The following is an 18073-nucleotide window of genomic DNA, read 5'->3' as shown; positions in this document are numbered from 1 at the left end:
TTATGACTCGCACCATAGCAATTGCTTCAATAAGAGCAGTCCCTGTTTCACTTTAGTGGTTTTCGAGTCCAATTACTCTGCCTCTCTACACCTATTTTGAAAAGCCTAAAATGCTTTCCAACCCCACAAAGTTATTTTCTTTCTACAACCATTCTAACTTAAATTTTTATTAAAGTCAATTCTGAGATATTTGTAATCCACAACTTCTTTCAAAATATTGCCTTCAATAATTTTTTATATATCATAATTTTTTTTTAAATTTATGCCTTACGACATTTTCTTTACAACATAAGTACAATGGCTAGTTTATTTTATTTTTAATTTACCATAACCCCTCCACACAGCAATTTGACTCCTTAAAAACTCCATTAAAAATATGACCGTCCACAAAATTGATTATAAAAAAACGTGGAAAATACTTCCTAAGTTATTATATACTCAAATTACCCGAAGATCTCCTCAAATCCCTCTTCCAAACGCTTCGTTTAAAAAAACACTTTGTCCGAACACAACTAAAAGTACCACGTGTCTCCGACGTGGAACCCGCACCAAGCAAACAAAATTTCATTTATGCTCAACTCTCGCATTACATGAATTCCTAACCGCTGGAACTGCAGGACGTTTTTGGCCTGGAGCCTGTTCAAAATTGAAGCTCTGAGCTAGCTTTGATTGCATCGAATTAAATTGAAGCCACATTTTGCAAAAAAAAACTGCCCCTGTTATTCATCATTTTTCAAAATATCCGTTTTCGATGAAGAATTTGATGCTCACTTCTTCTAAGAATCTGTAAAAATGGCGCCGAAGAAGCAGCAGAAGGGACAGAAGAAGGACGGCAAAGGGAAAAGCGGAGGAGATTCGAAGTCCGGTCCGCAAGTGCGGTTATCGGCTCAAAATGAGCAGAAATTACGCAGGCTGCTGCAAAATAATGCCGCGGCGAATAGAGCATCAGTTCCGTCCTCGTCGTCGTCATCGGCTGCGGGAAATGAGATGGTGATGTCGGAGGCGCAGAGGACTAAAAGGCTTCTCAATATTTACGACAAGCTCGCTTGCGAGGGTTTCACGTCCGAGCAAATCGAGCGGGCTTTGTCCGCACTTCCGGTAACATATACCACTGCTTCTAAATATTTTAAGCTGGCTTATTTCCGCTTCGCTCTAATCTGCCTCAATTAATTTAGTTGAGAATAATACTGAACAAGCTGGAAACCATCACTAATACCAAAACTGGCGATTCCAAGTCTATGAAATATTAGAAATCCGTTTATGTGCGTTATGATTTGCTTGTGCCATCTTCTCAGTAAAAACTGCGGCGTTAATCAATGGATATACTGAGTTAGCTATGTGAAAAACCGAGCTCCTCATGAAATAAACAAATACAGATACCTAATCAAAGATGATGAATTCCCCCTTCTTCATTGGACGATCTCAGGCAAAACCCTGATCTCAACTCATAGCTCAAAGCCTCGATCAAAGTAAAACAATTCGTATTCATATTATAATATTAGATTCAATAACATTGAAATTATCTTAATCGGTATATTTTAAAAAGTTATAAATGTCAAATATATAAATCTATAGTGATTGAATGTAGTGAGGTCATATATCTTTCTATTTTCATCCTCCTGCGAATCATCCAACGGAATGTCATTATTACCATGCCATTACGGGCACCATAATGGCACATTCTATTTTGCTTCTGCTGTGTTTTTGGACGAGTGTTTGCTGAGTCAGAGCCACTAAGTTTTACTTGGATTACCTTGAGTAAGGTCATTTAGCATTCTATTCTCATTGTCCCGCAAATCGTCCAAAGGAACGACATCATTACCATGATCTTACATGACATAATCCCACATTCTTTTTCTGCTCTTCTGTGTTTATTTTTGGACGATTGCTCACCGAGCAAGAGCCACTAGGTTTTACTTTGTTCACCTTGAGTGAGGTCATTTCACCTTGAGTGAGGTCATCTAACATTCTATTTTCATTTTCCTGCAAATTGTCCAAAGGATCGTCATCATTACCATAATCTTACGCTCACCATAACCCCACATTCTACTCTGCCCAACTTCTTACTGTGACTATTGTTGAGATAGAAGCCAAAAATAGTGTACATACATTGAATCTTGTGCCTTTTGTGAGGTAAGGTGATTCTGCTTGATATCCTGAGTGAATTTCTTTTGAATTTGTGAAGTAAGGTGATTCTTTTTGATAGGTGGGTGAATGCCTATTCGCTTCAATTCACCCTGCTGCTAATGAATTAGTGACTTGCAAATGTGAAGCAAAATGGACCGAGTCTTGTAGCAATTGAAATTTAATGTACATCTGGTATTTTCTGCAAAAAACGTGGGTTGTGAACTTAGCCACCACAACTACCTGCTAAAAACAAAATCCGTGGGCTTAGACACCAAAGAAACCTACTAACCTAGAGTCTAATCTTTGGAATAAAACAAATTCATAAAATTCAGGTATAAAACAAAACTTTATTTTTATGTCATTACATAAAAATAATTGAACTTGACTTTTGACTCACTGCATCAAAATAATTTTTTGACTCCTGACATCAATTATCCTCAACTATATCTTTTTTTCGAAGGAAAAAAATCTGCAAATTTTATTTATGGTATAAACAAAATTTACATCAGCATATGTCTAAGGGCATTCCTGTGGCCTGTAGCCTGAACCAGAAAAAAGACAGCTACTAGAGGCAGAAAATTGAAATCTAAAAGATATTACATTTTGCTCATCTTTCCTTCCTGACAAAAAACCAAAAAGCCATCCATTTCCAGAAATTGTCTCTAAACTGTCTGGAGAGAGTGTCTCAAAATTCTTGAACCAAAAGAAGCTTTGTGTGCATCACCAAAAAAACCAGAAAGTAAACAACTGCAGTATCATCATCAGCTAGATAGATAATTGAGAACAACGACCAAAAAGAATCTTTCATTTAACTCCAAGGGTCAAGAAAAAATTCTGAGCGCTGGACCTCTTTCTCTTAAGTGGTCTTCCATGTTATGCTTTCCAGGACCAGAGCAACTTTGGAGAGTGTTTACACGAGTGTGTTCCTTGTCCTGTAGATGTGGTCAAAAGTGATATGAGAAAAAATAGAATTGTTTTGTATGATTTTTTGATAAAGGGGCAGAAGAGTGAAATATCTCAAACGGGCATGACCAATCAATGTTGCATGAAGCAGGGACATTTTTTGGAAGCAAAGCGCGATTTTCCAAAAATCGTGTTTTGGGAGAGAAGTGTCGGAAAGGTCATTTTCCAAAATTTGTCGGAAGCGAAGCATCTCGGAAGTTATATATTTTTATATATATATTTTTTCATTTATATTAAAAAAATATTCCAAAATACCAAATTAATTGTAGAAGATACGAAAACATGCATATTTGTACATAAATCAACATAGATATGGCATCCATTGTTCATCAATGATTAATTATGCGAGCATCAACCATCTAGATGCTGAAGAGTGTAACTAGTTTTGTTTTTCATAATTGTACCTGTCAAAAGAAATTTTATTATTAAAGAAAATGACTTATTAAAGCACGGGTTTCATGTTTGGGTCAATGTTTTGTAGGTCAAAGCCTCCATTGAAGGTTTCTAGTCTTGAGTCATTGTCATTTTTATTAGACCCTTCTTGGGCTTTTGTATCATGTAAAAAGAATTATTTTGAGTCAAAAAGGTTATTTGTCACCTCCACACCAAGTCAGCCCTGTCCCCATGAAGTCGGCCCACATTAGGACAACTCGACCCAAGAAAAAGGCTATATAAAGAGAGGCAATTCGACCTATTTGGAGCATTCACTCAACAAGTTCGATCTTCAAGGAAGAGAGGTAGAAAAAGAGAGTGAAGTAGCTGGAGAAGACAAAATTTGTTGGGAAGACCTAATTCGAGTTTTTGGGCTATCTATCTCTCACATGTGCAAAGTTTCTGGGCAGTTTCTAGGGCCAAAATTCTGTCTACTACATGTCTGAAGTTCTATTGTTGGGGGGCCAAAATTTTGGACTGAAGCTATTGCTGGGAAGCTATCACTTGGAAATTTTGTCAGGGATCATCTATTCAAGGGAAGAGCTGACTTGGTGGTTAGAGGTTTTTGTCTAGGTCTAAGAAGTTTGGAATTGTCTCATCTTGATTTGAATCTACTGAAGGAAGAGTTTTTGACTGGGTTTACCCCTTGTAGGGGTTTTGCCCTCACTGTGTGCTGACATCTTGTGTCTCTTGTTCTTGTGATCTTCATATACATACAATTTGGTAATTGCTTGATAAAAGATAAACTAATTAAGAAGTAAAATAAGGCAACATTAATTAAAAGATAAACTAATTCACAAGTAATTATCAAGGAGGAATCAAACCCTAATTCCTATAAGCATTGATTTCTCAACATGGTATCAAAGCTAAGGTGAAGAAGAAGGAAAAAGGCCGACTGAAGATTTATTGAAGAAAAAGGGGATCAAACAAAGGTCATTTAGGAAAAGATTATATAAGAAGATAAACCTACTGCGCACAGAAACTATGTAAACTTCAATGAAGGGAGAAAACAAGCTAAAAGGAGCCTCCAACTACAGGGCATGGAAAAAGAGGATAGATCTTATCCTCGAAAAACACAAAGTTTTGAATCTTGTTCAAGGAAAAGTCAAGAAACCTACTAATGAAGTAGAGAAAGAGAAGTTTAGAGAAACTGAAATCTTGGCCATGAACCTAATAGTGGATGGAGTAAAGGACAACCTAATTCCATACATATCCAACATAGATTCCGCTCAAGAAATGTATGAGGCTCTCACCAAATTATTCACCATCAAGAACATTGGTCAAATATCAAGCCTCAAGAATGAATTAAGAACTATTAAGATGACGAAAGACGATACTGTATCATCCTACTTTATAAGGATATCTAGAATTAGAGATGAACTCCAAGCAATAGATGAAGTTGTACCAGAAAAAGAGTTCGTAATCTCCGCTCTTCTAGGACTACCAAAATCTTGGAGTGATTTTGCATAAGGAATTAACAATTGGAAGGATACTCCAACATTTGAATAAATGTGGAATGCATGCAATCAAGAAGAAGCCCGAATATCATTAGTAAACAACAAGAAGGAAGATGAAGAAGAAAATACCTCTAATGCCTATTTTGCTCATCACAAGAAAAAGGGAACCTTCAAGAAGTTCAAAGGACCAAAGAAGAAAGTTGACCTATCCAAAATTGAATGTTACAACTGTCATAAGATGGGTCATTACAAGAATCAATGTCCTGAGAATCCAAGGAATAAGAAGAGAGATAGGGATCAAGCAAATATTACCGATGAAGCTCCACCTAAGAAGAACAAGGCTGAAGAATCGGAAGTCAAGGACTTATACTACTAAGTCCTCTCTCTCACATATCCATTTTAGTCTTCTTAGTTCTATTTAAGTTTTGAATTGTTTTCCTTTATGTTTTGATTTCTAGAGTTTGCAGGTCTAACATGTCTTGTTAGAACATTTTTGAATTATTTTTATAAGTTGTAGGTGCCCCTCAGAAAGATTGAATTCAGAGGGAGCCTTCACCATTTTACCAAAAGATAAGTATTCTGTTCTTTGTTTTCATATTTTCATGTTTGGTTTCCTCCTCACATAAAAAAATTGTTTTACATGATAATAACCTTTTCTCTATATTTTCCTTAGTAGGAAAGATTGAATACACAAAGGTTATGGAGGAGACTTGAAAGTGGTAGAAGTTCAAAATTGATGTCCTACAAGATTTGTTAAAGAACAATTCAAGATTGAATACACAAAGGTTATGGATGAGACTTGAAGTATGGAAGAAGTTCAAACCTGGTGTCCTACAAGGTTTGTTAAAGAACAATTCAAGGTATGTCTTAAAATGAAAGTTTTGGTACAAGGTTCTCTTTAGAGAAAAGGTATGTTCATTCTCTTTTGCTTTACATCACTGACATTGTTATGTCTAGGGTTTTAAATCTTAAATATTCTTTTTAAGGGTGATTAATCATTAGATTGAATCTACCCTTGTCAGACTACCATTTTGATCATTTTTGTGAAACACTAACCTTTAGGGTTCACTATAAAACCCTAGCCTCTTGATGCTAATGGTATGTCTATAATGTTGAAACCTTAGTCCTTTTAGGGTTGTTGATAAAGTCTAGAAATCCTATCCTTTTGATGTTTAGGGTTTTGGTATTGTTATGATAGAAACCCTAATTCTTTAGGGTTTGTTGTTAATGTCTAAGTTATGTATTGAAACCCTGGATCTTTAGGGTTTGGTAAAATAGGGTTTATGAACAAAAGCCCCATAATACTTACAGTAAGATCCCTAGGTGTATATTCGTCCATATGATGGAAATCCTAGCCTAGAAAAAATTGTTGAATATCTAACTTCAATGTATTGATGTTTGCATTTATGAGAAATGCTAGTGCATGAAATCCTAGATATGCGAGTATGCTAACCTAATTGTTGGTACTCATGTTTTAGTTTGTGAATTCTAGGGTCTATAACAAAGTCCTTGTAGAGATTGATATTCTAGGATATGATGATATTGTTTTCATGATAAAATCTAGGAAGAGTCTGTCATGTAATTCTAAAAGCATATTGTCAAAACCTTAGATGTATAGTACTATGAATTGTTATTTGATTAAATTGCTTGTATCTAAGGCTTTATGTTTGAAAAATGGAATCTAGGGTTCATGAAAAAACCCTAGAAGAAGTTGAAGTCTAGTATGTAAAAAGATGCGTCTCTTGCTAATTATAAACCTAACTAAGTTTAGGAGTTTAACGTCTAAAAGTCTAAATGCTTCCATGATTTTGATATAGTTAATTTCATGCTTTTGTATGCTTGTATTTGGTTATACTTGCTATTGAAGTTTTGCAGGTACATAATCTTCAAGATGATGAAGATGTTCATATGATAATAATAAGCATGATGAAGTTATATGAATGATGATGATCATAATGACCTTGATGCCGTAAGAAGGAATGAAGTCATGAAAGGTTCTTTGATGTTATAGAAGAAAGTGGTTGATCTCCATAAGTTGAGAGGGAGTCCGGATAGAAGAAATGGTATATCTCCCCAGTTAAGAGGGATGGCATATTATGACAGTAAATACCTTGAAGTAAGCAAAAGTACTAGAGATGAATGTTCATGTTTCATGAAGTTAGAAGATCTAAGGATGCATTTCGTGCTGCTGAAGAAATGAATGAAGAAGAAAGCTTCCGACAAATTGTATATGGATAATTTGATGATGAAAGTAGCATCAAAATAATTGAGGACCCCAAAGATTTGTGTTTACTTATATTTGAAAATTTATTACTGATTGGGGTTTGTGTTTGTACAGAAAAATCTCTCCATAAGAAGGTTGAACACTCTGGAAGCATGCTTGGACAAATGGATATATCTAATATAGTTGATAGGGAGTGATGAAGCATCTTATGGCAAGATGCTTGGGTGGATATCTAATTGGCCTATGTGTTGATGTCTAGATCCCGAAGAGGGAGGGTGGCATTGGTTATGGAGCACTGACCTTGGATATGCACCTAGATCCCTGGGTTGGTGGTAGAGATTAAAAGCTCGATGGCACCTAGAGTGGCTAAAGCTTGAGTCTCCTTAGTCCCACCTGGATAGAATATCCTTGTCAGGTATCTAGTCTGCAACACTGAGTGTGCTATAACCCTTTGTAGTTCATTTCATTTTGAAATCTTCCATGTACTCTTATATGTATGTAATTATGAATACCTCCCTAGTTAAGAGGGAGTGTTGAAGAATGTAACTAGTTTTGTTCTTCATAATTGTACCTGTGAAAAGAAATTTTATTATTAAAGAAAATGACTTATTAAAGCATGGGTTTCATGCTTGGGTCAAAGTTTTCTAAGTCAAAGACTCCATTGAAGGCTTCTAGGTTTTGTCTTGAGTCATTATCATTTTTATTAGACCCTTCTTGGGTTTTTGTATCATGTAAAATAATTTTTTTGAGTCAAAAAGGTTATTTGTCACCTCCACAACAAGTCAACTTTGTCCCCATAAAGTCGGCCTACATTAGGGCAATTGGACCCAACATAAGGGCTATATATAGAGAGGCAATTCAACCTATTTAGAGTGTTCACTCAACAAGTTCGATCTTCAAGGAAGAGTAGAAAAAGAGAGTGAAGTAGCTGGAGAAGTACGAAATTCGCTGGGAAGACTTAATTTGAGATTCTGGCCTATCTATCTCTCACATGTGTGAAGTTTCTGGGGCCGAAATTTCATTTACTACAGGTTTTGAAATTCTATTGCTGGGGGTCGAATTTCTGCTGCTGGGGGGCGAAAATTCTGGACTGAAGCTGCTGTTGGGGAGCTGTCACTTGGAAATTTTGTTAGGGACCATCTATTGAAGGGAAGAGTTGACTTGGTGGTTAGAGGAGGTCTTTGTCTAGGTCTAACAAGTCTGGAAGTGTCTCATCTTGATTTGAATCTACTGAAGGAGGAGTTTTTGACTGGATTTTCCCTTTGTAAGGGTTTTGCCCTGGCTGAGCACCTACATCTTGTGTGTCTTGTTCTTGTGATCTTCATATACATACAATATGGTAATTGCTTGATGAAAGATAAACTAATTAATAAGTAAAAGAAGCCAACATAATTCACAAGTAATTATCAAGAAAGAGGAATCAAACCCTAATTCCTATAAACATTGATTTCTCTACACTAGATGCATCAAACATCTAGAATCTATATTCCTCTCCTCTTGTCTAGCCTTTGCCTCTACTTGGATTCTCTAGGGATATTAGTTAACATTGCCCAATTTTGATTAGACAGCCTAATCCAAGCCTTATAATATGGTAGAGAAAGCTTAACATGCCTGATTAATGATTTGGACTTGAGTGAAGGGTGCATTTTTGCTAAGGCAATGACAAAGGAGTACATACAAGGCTTGGTGCTCTTGATTAAATGCCAATCACGTACCCTCATACATGATATAATCTGCTGAAATGCCACAATCCCATTGATCTTGAAACGCTGAAAACTGTTAAGTTCGCTGAATTTTGAATGGGATATGAAATTCTATTTTCTCCATATGAAGTTTGATGAGGTTGGAACCACTCTCAAACATCCTGAGTCATTTTCATTTTCATCCTTTTACTTTTCAAGGGCACACCTTGGTAGTGTTTGGGAAGCATAATTCCTCACATAACAATTCAAAAATTCCCTCCCCCCCAAAAAAAGCCCTGCGTAATTGTGTTGGAACCACGGTTTAGAATTGTCATGGTTCCAAAAGCCCAGGAATCGTGAAAAAAGGGCGGACCGCGGTTCCGCTCAAGGATCGCCAATGGATCCGTCTGGGACACGAATTCACCTCTTGAACGTAGGGGGGTGACTGTTCCTGCAACATTGTCAGTCCAATCATCCAATTTATGACCACCCGTGAATCCCCATATAGGTGAAGAGAATATAGCCTCAGATGGATGGCATGTTGAATGGTGAGATAGAGATCAAAGAGCTCAACATATTATTTGTGGTCTGGTCCAATGTTTGCAGAGAAAGAGAAAGAGTGTAAATTATTTAGGTAGATGACGCCTCCTGCCCCACCCGAGGAGGGAATAAATTTGAGTGGCACCATCAAAGAAAGCCGAGGGAAATTTTTATTTAATCTCTATATTCGAAGAAGGAATAAAAGGATTAGAGTTCATAGAGTTTTTAGAGCCCCAGGCCGTGTTAAACTATTTTGAGGATGGAGGGACCCTTGTTTTCAAAAAATTGCTTGGTTCCTTTCAAGCCATATGCCCCATGCCACCATTAGTGGGAGAGCCTTGTGAAGGACATTTCATCTAGTGGATAGCTAGTTTTTAAGACAATCTTCAATAGTTGATCTTTGCCAGATATATGAGGGACCTTCCGAAATCTTTATTTCTTTTCATACCATTTGAGTGAAGGGGCAAGTTATGTACATATGGGAGATTGTTTTAGACGCCGAAAGACATAGGGGACACTTGCCTGGTCTCGAGAAGGATCTTGTTTGGAGGATATCCCAAGTTGGAGCTTTGTTTCTAATAAGAAACCACATAAAAAGTTTGGCTTTTGGAGGGAAAATGAGCTTCCAAAGTTTTACCCCCACCAAGGTGCTGAAGCATGTAACTAGTTTCGGTCTTCATGATTGTCATTTGACGCATGTAATGATGTGAAGATCAAAAGAAAAATTATTTATGTAAAGCATGGGTTTCATGCTCAAGTTAGTTTGTCATTAGGTCAAGCATCCATTGAATGCTCCTAGGGTTTGTCATGAGTCAAGAGTCATTGTCACTTTGTAAAAGACCCTTGCGGGCACTTTTGTCAAGAAAAAGAAAGTTTATTTTTTATTTGGAAGTGTTTAGAGGGTTTCCAAGAGCAAGTTGGACGACCAGCTAATGTCAACCTCGAGTGGGCTTAAAGGGCCACTTGGAAGGCTATATAAGGAAGGACTTTGACCTCTATTGAGGCACATAAGTACACTTCATTTGGATAAGGTCTGTGGCTAGAGAAGGATGCAAAGAGGCTAGAAGATCCTAGCGAAGAAGGAAGTCTACCCTAGAAGGTGTTGAAGATCCGAAATTCGTTTATCTCTGTTCCCACGTGTGCAGTCCCTAGGTTCTTTTAGGGTTTCCTTAGGTCCGAATTGCAAGAGGAGATAACAAGGTTTGTTTATGAGACCGAAAGGCTAGAAGAACCTCTTCTTGGAGAGATTCCACTTCACTATATTTGAAGACCTTGTGTGGAAAGGTAGGCTAGTTGACTTGGCCCTAGTAAGAGCCCTGGTCTAGGGTTTGGCTTTGGAAGTCTCCTTTGAAATTGATTCTATAAGAAGAGAAGTTATTTTAGGTTTTCCCCTTGGAGGGGTTTTGCCCTGGCTTGGACCCTATATCTTGTTCATTTTTGTATGGTCATGATCTTCACTGTTTTGGCATTTATTTGATGATAAGAATATAAGAATAATAAAGAACAAGAAGAACACCATATCACAAGTAACTGTCATGAATGGAAAAGATGAATTAAATACAACCCTAATCTGATTTTCCAACATGGTATCAGAGCTAAGGATAAGAATATAGGTGGCTAGAAGATCACTGGAAGGGTTTTGCCTTGCTCCGAAAAGTAAAAAAGAATGGACTGTCTATGAAGTCGAATTGTTCTAGTGCAAGACCAAGAAAGGACAGAAGGCTTGGGAAGTATTTTTGGGCTCTTTATAAGATTTGATGGCAGTATCTAGTCACATTTGTGTGAAGATTGCAGAAGGATTGAGGGTCTTGTAGTGAATTGTTTGGAGGGGCCAAAAGGCCTTAGATAAGTTCAGACCAGGACTATTAACCAAGCGAAGAAGTCTCCTTGATGAAAAGAAAAAGGCCACAATTCTTGAAGGGATTTTCGTGAAAATTTGGAAATTCCAAATCCTACTACATTTGTTAATTTACTGAAACAAATTATTTGCAATCTACGACAAATATCAAAATACATACACTGCAGTCTTCACAAATTAATTACTGCCGAAAATAAATGTAAGGAAAATACTAGCACAACAATAACACATTAACATAGTTATTTTTGGACAATTGTCCTCGGAAAAACCGGTGCAACAGATGAGGGTTTCTTTTATTATTCTTCAACAAAATCTCATGTACAATCTACACATAGCAGAATATAAGAAGAATCACTAAGAGAATTTTACAAATAAATTTCTCCACTCCATAGTGAATTTCTGACACTTGAGAGGCTCTATTGCCCTCACGCTAGCCACACTGCGTCACCCTCTGTGCAGTGACTGCATTGTCCCTGCCTCACTGCCTCTATGGGGGTGATTTGTGTACCTCTTCTTCGCTGCCTCTTCCTACGTTTCTGGCACTCTCGAATATTGCTGATGCCCTCTCTATCTCACCTGCAAATCACCCTCTGATTTGATTTCCTCTTGTCGAACTTCAGCCAGTGAGAAAATCGATCTACTTGGGCAACTGAGTATTTGCTTGGTGTGTTTTCCAAATGCCCATCGAAGTCCTTATAATCTTCTCGTTGAATCATCAACGACCCAGATTAAATTCTAGTTAATGGCTCAGATCATATTGACTCAATCTACGTCTTTTTCTAGAAGATTCACACTCGGATTTATTAATACCCTTTAATTATTTTAATTTCGTAAGTTTAGACTTAGGCATCCATTAAAAATAATTAATTATTTTAATAAAACTGTCTTTGGGTGGAATTTCCCAAAACGATTTTTGGATATTCTGGAATACATGTGTCCTAGCCTCCCTGCAAATTTTGAGGCTTAGAGCACATCTAATGCTACCAGAAATCAACACTCCCTCTTAGCGAGGAATGTGCTTTAGTAATGTAACCTGCTGAAGCATCACCTTGATTCTGTAACATCTCCCTCTACGCTGCTGATGTTTGATATCCCTGCCCACCAACAACTGTACAAATGTTGCATCTGTGATGTTGCTATCCCTCCATATTGCTGTCAACTACTACATTTGCACTCTAACTCCCTCTCATTTGCTACTGCTGCAACTGAGAAACCATCTGTTTCTGCTATTGAAACAGGTTCTCTACCATACCCATCTGCTCCCTGAACTGGATGAACTTAGCTCTTCCTAGAGCCTTAGTGAGTACGTCTGCTACCTGATCTCATGTGGGGACATACTGCATCTGTACTGCCCCACGCTGAACACAGTCTCTGATAAAGTGACATATGATATGAATGTGTTTCGACCGATCATGAAATACTGGATTCTCAGAGAGTTTCATACAACTCTGATTATTGTAGTAAACACTAGTCGCTTAGTGCAACACTGATAAATTGTCGAACATTATGTTAGAGGTAGTCATTTTGCCAAGGTGGATTCTCAAGATCCTGCAAGAATCATCACTTTAGGAGGTTCTTCAAAAAAGGAATTATGACAAGGATTAGTATATATTCCATATTGTTTGTTTGTAAATAATACTCTTAAAGGGATGAAGGATTGTAATTGGTCACGCTGTAGGCTCATTGTACATATAGCTAGATGATTGTGTGAAAGATTAAGAATGCATGTTTGAATTAACTTTTGGGTAGAATTCATATAATCCTGTAAGAAAAGTAGATCATGCATAGAGAATCTTTCGTATACATATGATGCCTAAGAAGATGAATTTGACTTACTCTGAATGGATAAAATATTAAGACTTTCTCGCTAGAATATATGCATATATTAGTGATCAACATCTAGTATAATCTCTGAAAGAGAATGGTAACTTGGTAATCAAGTTCAATCCTTGGGCACTTGATGCATGAAGGAAGAATCGTATGAAGATGGACCTTGAAGATGTTGATGATGAGAAAGTTGTCACAATGAGGTAAGTTTGATGTTAATATTTATTGTTGGTTATTTGGTTAACATATTGTTTTGCTACCTGGAAGGATGTTGCAGGATGACAGTTGAGGCAAGTTCAACTGTATGAATGGAATGTATGAAGAATGTTGAGGGAAGCTCAATATATGGTACCTAACAACTGTGAAGTCAAGATGTGCTCATCTTGGGATTGAAAGGTAGCAGTGTGAGAAGATAACCTGAAGGTCAAAGGAGATCACTTCTTGAGGAAGCTATGATCAGCTGGAAACTTGGGAAGGCTCAATATAATGCCTTCATTGAAAATGTCAAGTTGAAAGTGATGTGCAAGATTAATGACATGAAACCTGTCATAAGATCAAAAGAAGAAGATGGCTCCATGATACCATGAAAAGAAGCAAGCTTGATACAATGAGATGTAAAGGAAAGAGAGAGCCATGCAAATGTGAAGACAAGCTGTAAGGCTTGTGGTGGTGACTTCCCAAATTGAAAGGTAGCACTGTGACTTGCAAATGTGAAGTCAAGATGTGCTCATCTTGGGATTGAAAGGTAGCACTGTGAGAAGATAACCTGAAGGTCAAAGGAGATCACTTTCTTGAGGAAGCTATGATCAGCTGGAAACTTAGGAAGGCTCAATATAATGCCTTCATTGAAAATGTCAAGTTGAAAGTGATGTGCAAGATTAATGACATGAAACCTGTCATAAGATCAAAAGAAGAAGATGGCTCCATGATACCACGAAAAGAAGCAAGCTTGATACAATGAGATGTAAAGGAAAGAGAGAGCCATGCAAATGTGAAGACAAGCTGTAAGGCTTGTGGTGGTGACTTCCCAAATTAAAAGGAAGTCTGGAAACTCGTCTAGATTTGAGAGGGAGTAAAAGAGTCTCCTTGAATAGGAGCACGAATCTATATTCTCAAGTCAAAAAGAGAATAGGGATATCCTCTTTGGTTGAGAGGGAGTGATGTTAGACATCACATGTGCATTCTTGTCTTCATGTGTCATGCACTTGACCAGGACTAACAACTGTAAGTCTAAGTGAAGGCCTTGAAGAAAGAATGGTGGAGGATTGGATAAGCATTTGTGGTTTCCTTGAGGATGGAACATCCAAGAAAGGAAAGGGACCGACACTCTTTGAGGATAGGACAGGTGTCCAAGATAAGAGTGGTCGAAGAGGACCGATATTCTTTGAGGATTCAAGATTGGAAATCCAAGATAAGAATAGTCTTAAAAGGACATACCTTGTGGACATCTGGATGGGGTATGTGCCTTGTAGAGGTAGTGCGGTATCACACGTAAAGCCTCCCAACATAATGCTCTTGAATGAAGTAGAGCTTGTCTAGTTAGGCCTCAAAGACAATGTTGGTTGATCATAATGTTGATGCTTACAATTGGCTTATCAATTTGACTCTTCTTATGAGAACTTTTCAAAGGGAGTACTGTCCTTGTACCGGTTGGACAATTATGAATACCTCCCTAGTTAAGAGGGAGTGTTGAAGAATGTAACTAGTTTCGGTATTCATAATTGTCATTTGACTCATGTAATGATGTAAAGATCAAAAGAAAAATTATTTATTTAAAGCACGGGTTTCATGCTCAAGTCATTTTTTCATTAGGTCAAGCATCCATTGAATGCTCCTAGGGTTTGTCATGAGTCAAGAGTCATTGTCACTTTGTAAAAGACCCTTGCGGGCACTTGTATCAAGAAAAATAAAAATTATTTTGTATTTGGAAGTGTTTAGAGGGTTCCCAAGAACCGGTCGGCCAACCAATTAAAGTCAGCCTAGAGTGGGCTTAAAGAGCCACTTGGAAGGCTATATAAGGAAGGACTTTGACCTCCACTGAGACATATAAGTACACTTCATTTGGATAAGGTTTGCGGCTAGAGAAGGATGCAAAGAGGTTAGAAGAGCCTAGCTAAGAAGCAAGTCTGCCCTAGAAGGTGTTGAAGACTGAAATTTGTTCATCTCTGCTCCCACGTGTGAAGTCCCTAGGTTCTTCTAGGGTTTCCTCAGGTCCAAATTGCAGGAGGAGATAACAAACTTTGTTTGTGAGATTGAAAGGCTAGAAGAGCCTCTTCTTGGAGAGATTTTGCTTCACTATCTTTGAAGATCTTGTGTGGAAAGGCAGGTTGGTTGACTTGGCCCTGGTAAGAGCCCTGGTCTAGGGTTTGGTCTTGGAAGTCTCCTTTGAAACCGATTCTATAAGAAGAGAAGTTATTTTGGATTTTCCCCTTGGAGGGGTTTTGCCTTGGCTTGGAGCCTATATCTTGTGTTCATTTTTGTATGGTTGTGATCTTCACTGTTTTGGCGTTTATTTGATGATAAGAATATAAGCATAATAAAGAATAAGAAGAACATAATATCACAAGTAACTGTCATGAATGGAAAAGACAAATTAAATACTACCCTAATCCACTTTTCCAAGACAAGGTGGTTTCGGAGGGCCGTCTCAATGTGTCTGTGTGAGATATCCGCACTTTGGGGAGTATGATCCATGGGGACTATGATCTTAGATAAGAGTGTCCTCATTATTTGTGATGTTTACATGTGATGTATTCTTGCCACTCCAAATCATGATCTGCACGCAATTTTAAATCCTCAGACGATATCCAATGTTACAGACCAGAGTCTTAAGCCCCCACAAAGATTTGGTTTAAAGCGAGGATACCATCTTCATTTAAAAATTGCACCAGGGGGTCCAAGAGGATATGCTTTTGAAGGCTCCTAATTCATGCATCCTTGCCAATGAGGATGTTTGTGCCTCTTCCCACTTTCCATATGAGAACCTTTCCAATAATAGGAAAAGCTTGAATAATTGCTTTCCAAATGGAAAAACAATTTTTGGAGGATTTGTTTGACGATCAGATCCATTCCATGATGGATGAAGGATATATATATTTTTGATACATTACTTGTGACCAGAGTCTAGTTCCATGGATGAGATGCCATATACTTTTCGCTGCAAGTCCACCAGAAAGATAGTGCAGATTTTTTTAGTCCATATCCTCCTACTACTTTTTGGGTGGCTATCGAATTCCATGCCATGAGAGCAAAGGGACATTTCTCACTCTTTCCTGCCCACAAAAATATCAGGGACAACTATTTGATTTTGTGGAGAATACCCTTAGGAATCCATGAAAGGGAAGCCTAATAGATTGGAATGGCTTCAATAACTAATTTGCACAATGCAAGTCTCCCTGCATGGGGGAGCCATATGTTGCACCAACCCCCTACTCCCTTTTCAATCTTTGCAAAGAGCTAGAACCATTCAGATTGTGAGTAATTATTTGGTTCAAGTAAGAAATCCAAATATTTTAGCTCACCTTCCACCTAGTCAGAATGAGTAGAAAGGATGTTCTCCAAGCTTGAAACTTCAGCCTTTGATAGACCTTTTTCATACAACGAGGATTTATTGTAATTTATGACCATTTCAGAGGCAGTAGTAAAAGTTTCTAGAATGTCCTTTAAGTAGAGTACGTGGTCTAGAAGTCCTTATGAAAAGATTAGGATGTCATCCACAAATAATAGGTGAGAGATGGAACTACGCTGATTGATAAAGGTACCCTTGAAAAGGTTCCCTTATTTTGCATTTGGGAGGAGTTTGCTGGGACCTTCAACCACAAGGAGGAAGAGGAGAGGGGATAAGGTACATCCTTGTTTGAGTCCTCCTTTCGGTTTAAAAAGGGCGGGGGGCAACTCCATTGATCAACAAAGCCAAAGATGAGGTGTTGATACAACTAAGAATCCAAGAGACAAAGGGGGAGTACAATCCTCAAATTGTTGGTGATCCTAGGCTCACCTTTGGGGCAACTTTCTCCTTATTTTCTATGATTGGAATAGGATTATGGGACATTTTGGATTTAAAATTTGTTGAATTTTGTAGCTATGGTCGGTCCTCATAATTTATATTTTAGCCCTTGAATTATATAATGAAAATGTAAGACATGTTCTTCATACCGTTTTCATTGTTTAGCCCTTGAAATAATTAATATAAGACATGTCGATATAAGTCTTTTGGATTAATCACATCGTTAGGATTTGGTTGATGTTTCGAACCAACTAATGTGGTTCATCCTCATTGATTAGACCTTCTCCTAAGGATGAATCACATTAGTTGGTTCGAAATGTCGACCAAATCCTAACGATGTGATTAATCCGAAAGACTTATATCTACATTATGGATCACAAAAGTCTTAGATCTAACATAAGCCATGTTCTTTATGTCGGTATCAAAAGAGGATTTTGAATTTTTGGCTCCAAACTTGTCAAGTCGGCCTTAGTGAAGAGACCCATCTCGACATGCATAACACTATATATAAGGCACTCGACCTCCTCCACAAGACACCATTTGATCTCACATAAGACAAGATATATTTTGGGCATCCAAGCAAAGAAGAGGAAGGACGAAGAAGCTTGAAAAATGACAAGATCATCTCAAGCATCTCTCTCTCTCTTTGACTTCGTACGTGTGCCTTTTGGAGCATATTTTGGTTAGTAGGTCGAACTTCCGGGCAGCAAGGCTGAAAGTTTGGGCAACATATTCTGGGTATAAGGGATGAGTTTTTGGGAGGCCAAATTTTGAGCTAGGCAGATCAGAGAGGGCCAAGTTTGTTGGGAAGAAGATTGACTTGAAAAAAGGGTCTTTGACCAGTTTTTGTTGAGATTTGTAGCTTGAGAGGTATTCCAAACCCTAGGATAGAGGGTTGTAGAGGAATTGGCTTCATAAGGTCACTTGTGGGCTAAGAACCCAATCCTGGGGCTTTGT

General features: G+C 37.8%; 1 protein-coding gene across 4 annotated transcripts in view; it reads left to right on the top strand.

The window, feature by feature from the left end:
* The first annotated feature begins 567 nt into the window (after positions 1-567).
* The window catches only part of LOC149179480 (RNA helicase family protein), a 450824-nt gene continuing 433318 nt past the window's right edge, over positions 568-18073 (top strand). For 2 of the 4 annotated variants that reach the window (XR_016258287.1, XM_089420678.1), the window contains exon 1: positions 571-1098. Coding sequence is in view for 3 of the 4 variants with exons in the window: in XM_089420678.1 (XP_089276804.1) it covers positions 793-1098 (306 nt within the window). In the remaining variant the exon portion in view is untranslated. Of the gene's footprint in view, positions 1099-18073 lie in introns of all 4 variants that reach the window. The other 2 variants (XM_089420680.1, XM_089420679.1) reach the window with 2 other exon arrangements.

Source organism: Pinus tabuliformis, chromosome 4_1 (assembly GCF_031772625.1).
Source record: "Pinus tabuliformis cultivar Carrire ecotype Pingquan chromosome 4_1, CPIR1, whole genome shotgun sequence".
NCBI classification, from domain to species: Eukaryota; Viridiplantae; Streptophyta; class Pinopsida; order Pinales; family Pinaceae; genus Pinus; species Pinus tabuliformis.
Note: the sequence above shows the minus strand (reverse complement) of the source record. Positions and strands in the feature narration are given on the sequence as shown.